Source organism: Olea europaea, chromosome 9, assembly GCF_002742605.1.
Source record: "Olea europaea var. sylvestris chromosome 9, O_europaea_v1, whole genome shotgun sequence".
In the NCBI taxonomy this organism is placed as follows: Eukaryota; Viridiplantae; Streptophyta; class Magnoliopsida; order Lamiales; family Oleaceae; genus Olea; species Olea europaea.
This window is the reverse complement of record NC_036245.1, coordinates 13,345,525-13,347,732: the sequence shown is the minus strand read 5'-3', so window position 1 is coordinate 13,347,732 and position 2,208 is coordinate 13,345,525. Positions and strand designations below refer to the sequence as shown.

The 2,208-nt window shown below is 38.6% G+C and overlaps 1 protein-coding gene across 1 annotated transcript; it reads right to left on the bottom strand.

Moving 5' to 3' along the window:
- Nucleotides 1–840: 840 nt before the first annotated feature.
- On the bottom strand, nucleotides 841–1,479 carry LOC111399977. The gene has a single exon (XM_023027457.1). The coding sequence runs from the start codon at nucleotides 1,477–1,479 to the stop codon at nucleotides 841–843; it is 639 nt and encodes a 212-aa protein (XP_022883225.1).
- Between the last annotated feature and the right edge of the window lie 729 nt (nucleotides 1,480–2,208).

Genomic DNA, 2,208 nt, shown 5'->3' with positions numbered 1-2,208 from the left:
TCACATTTCTTGAATTTGGCATACAATTTCTCCCTCCGTAGTGTCTCCAACACTATCTTGAGTTGTTCTTCATGTTGTTCCTTATTCCTTGAATATACCAAAATGTCATCCATGAATACAATGACAATTTGATCTAAATACTAATGGAATACTCTATTCATCAAATCCATAAATATTGTAGGAGCATTTGTTAATCCAAATGGCATTACGGTGAACTCGTAATGATCATAGCGAGTTCTAAATGCCGTCTTTAAAATGTCATTTGCCTTCACCTTCAACTGATGATAACCTGACCTCAAATCAATCTTGGAAAATACTGTTTCGTCTCTTAACTGATTAAAGAGGTCTTCAATCCGAGGAAGGGGGTATTTGTTCTTGATCGTCAATCGGTTCAATTCCCTAATCGTTCCATCGTTTTTCTTTACAAACAAAATCGGTGCACCCCAAGGAGATGTACTTAGTCGGATGTAACATTTATCCAACAATTTCTGTAACTGTATCTTTAATTCTTGAAGTTCTTTTGGCGTCATCCTATATGGAGCTTTAGATAATGGAGATGCTCCAGATACGAGGTTAATTGTAAACTCCAATTGCCTATCAGGTGGTACGCCAGGTAAGTGATCAAGGAATACATCAATGAAATCTCGTACAATCGACACATTACCAATAGTAAGTTTCGAATGTTGAGTTCCATGTATACTCACCAGAAATCCCTGGCAAGATCTTTTCTTTAACATCTTTTCTGCCTTCATGATTGATACGAGTCGAGGTAAAGATTTAACTTGTACAACACAAAATCGAAACTCTTCCTTCCCAGGCTTTTGAAAAATTACTTTTTTTTCAAAACATCGAATGGTTGCTTTCCAACCAATCCATTCCTAGAATGACGTCGAAGTCTTTTATGTCTAGGAGGTATAGATCAACCTTTAATTCTTTTCCGTTCATTTCTAACTTCACTGCCCTACCGATCTGATTAGTGTTCATAATTCTACCGGATGGGATGAAAATTTCTAGAACACTATCGATTTTCTCATATGCAGCACATGATTTAGCAATAAAAGTGGTAGAAACAAATGAGCGAGTAGCTCCTGAGTCTATAAAAACATATGCAGGTAGTTCAGATATTAATAGAATGCCTACCATTACATTCGAATCATCCTTTGCTTCTTCCCGAGTTAAAGCAAAAACTTTGGCTCTCACTTTCTTCCCTTGCTCAAGATCTTTTTTACGTGGGTATGCCTTGCAATCTGGGGCAAAATTTCCTTCTTGGCCACATCGATAGCACACATTTTTCCCAAATAAGCACTCTCCGCTATGCACCTTGTTGCATTTAGGGCATTGAGGAATAATTTTATTTGGTTTTCTGGATCCTGATCCTGTATTGGCTTTTTTAAATTGTCCAAATCCATTCTCTTTATTTGGTCCATTCCACTTTTGTTTACCATAAAATTCATTACTTTTCTCAGTCATCCGATCCATTTCTAAACGATCAGAAATTGATTGAGCTCACTGAAGCACTTCACTATAGGTAGTTGTACGGTGAGATGCCATGATTCCTCTAATTTCTAGACGTAGCCCTAGTTCGAACCTCCTAGCTTTCTTTGGTTCGGTATCCACAAGGTGTGTGTGGCATACCTAGAAAGTTGTTCAAAATTTCTTTCATATTCATCAAGCGACATATTTTCTTGTTTCAGTTGTAGGAACTCCGCCTTTCTCCAATTCCTCAGTGATTGGGGAAAATATTTTTTCATTACTTCTTCTTTGAACTGTGCCCAAGTCATAGCACATTGTTGTTATTCTGTTCTAGTGCGCGAAGCAGATTTGCACCAGTGGCCTGCTGCTTCAACCAGCATAAATTCGGCACATGATACCTTCTGTGCATCAGTACATGCCATGTGTTTGTAGATTCGTTCCAGCCCTCTTAACCACTCTTCAGCTGCCAAAGGGTCTGCCTTGCCATCAAAAGAAGGAGGTTTGAATCGACGGAACTGGTCCACAATTGATCCTGTGTTGTTGGCATTGATCGGTCCATTCTGAGGTGGTGCTGGTGCTTGATTACTACCAAGGTCGTGCACCACCCTCATTAGGTCCCTGAACATAGCTACTTGGTCTTGTTGTTCTTCAATTTCCTTTAAATCAACAAAATAAATGTTGTCTTAAAAAGGTTGGACAACAAAGTAGCTCAATACGTTCACACGAAACTAACTA

What these genes read in the sequence shown, in the direction of transcription:
- LOC111399977 (XM_023027457.1), bottom strand. Translation starts at nt 1,479, where the DNA reads ATGGATCGGATGACTGAGAAAAGTAATGAATTTTATGGTAAACAAAAG.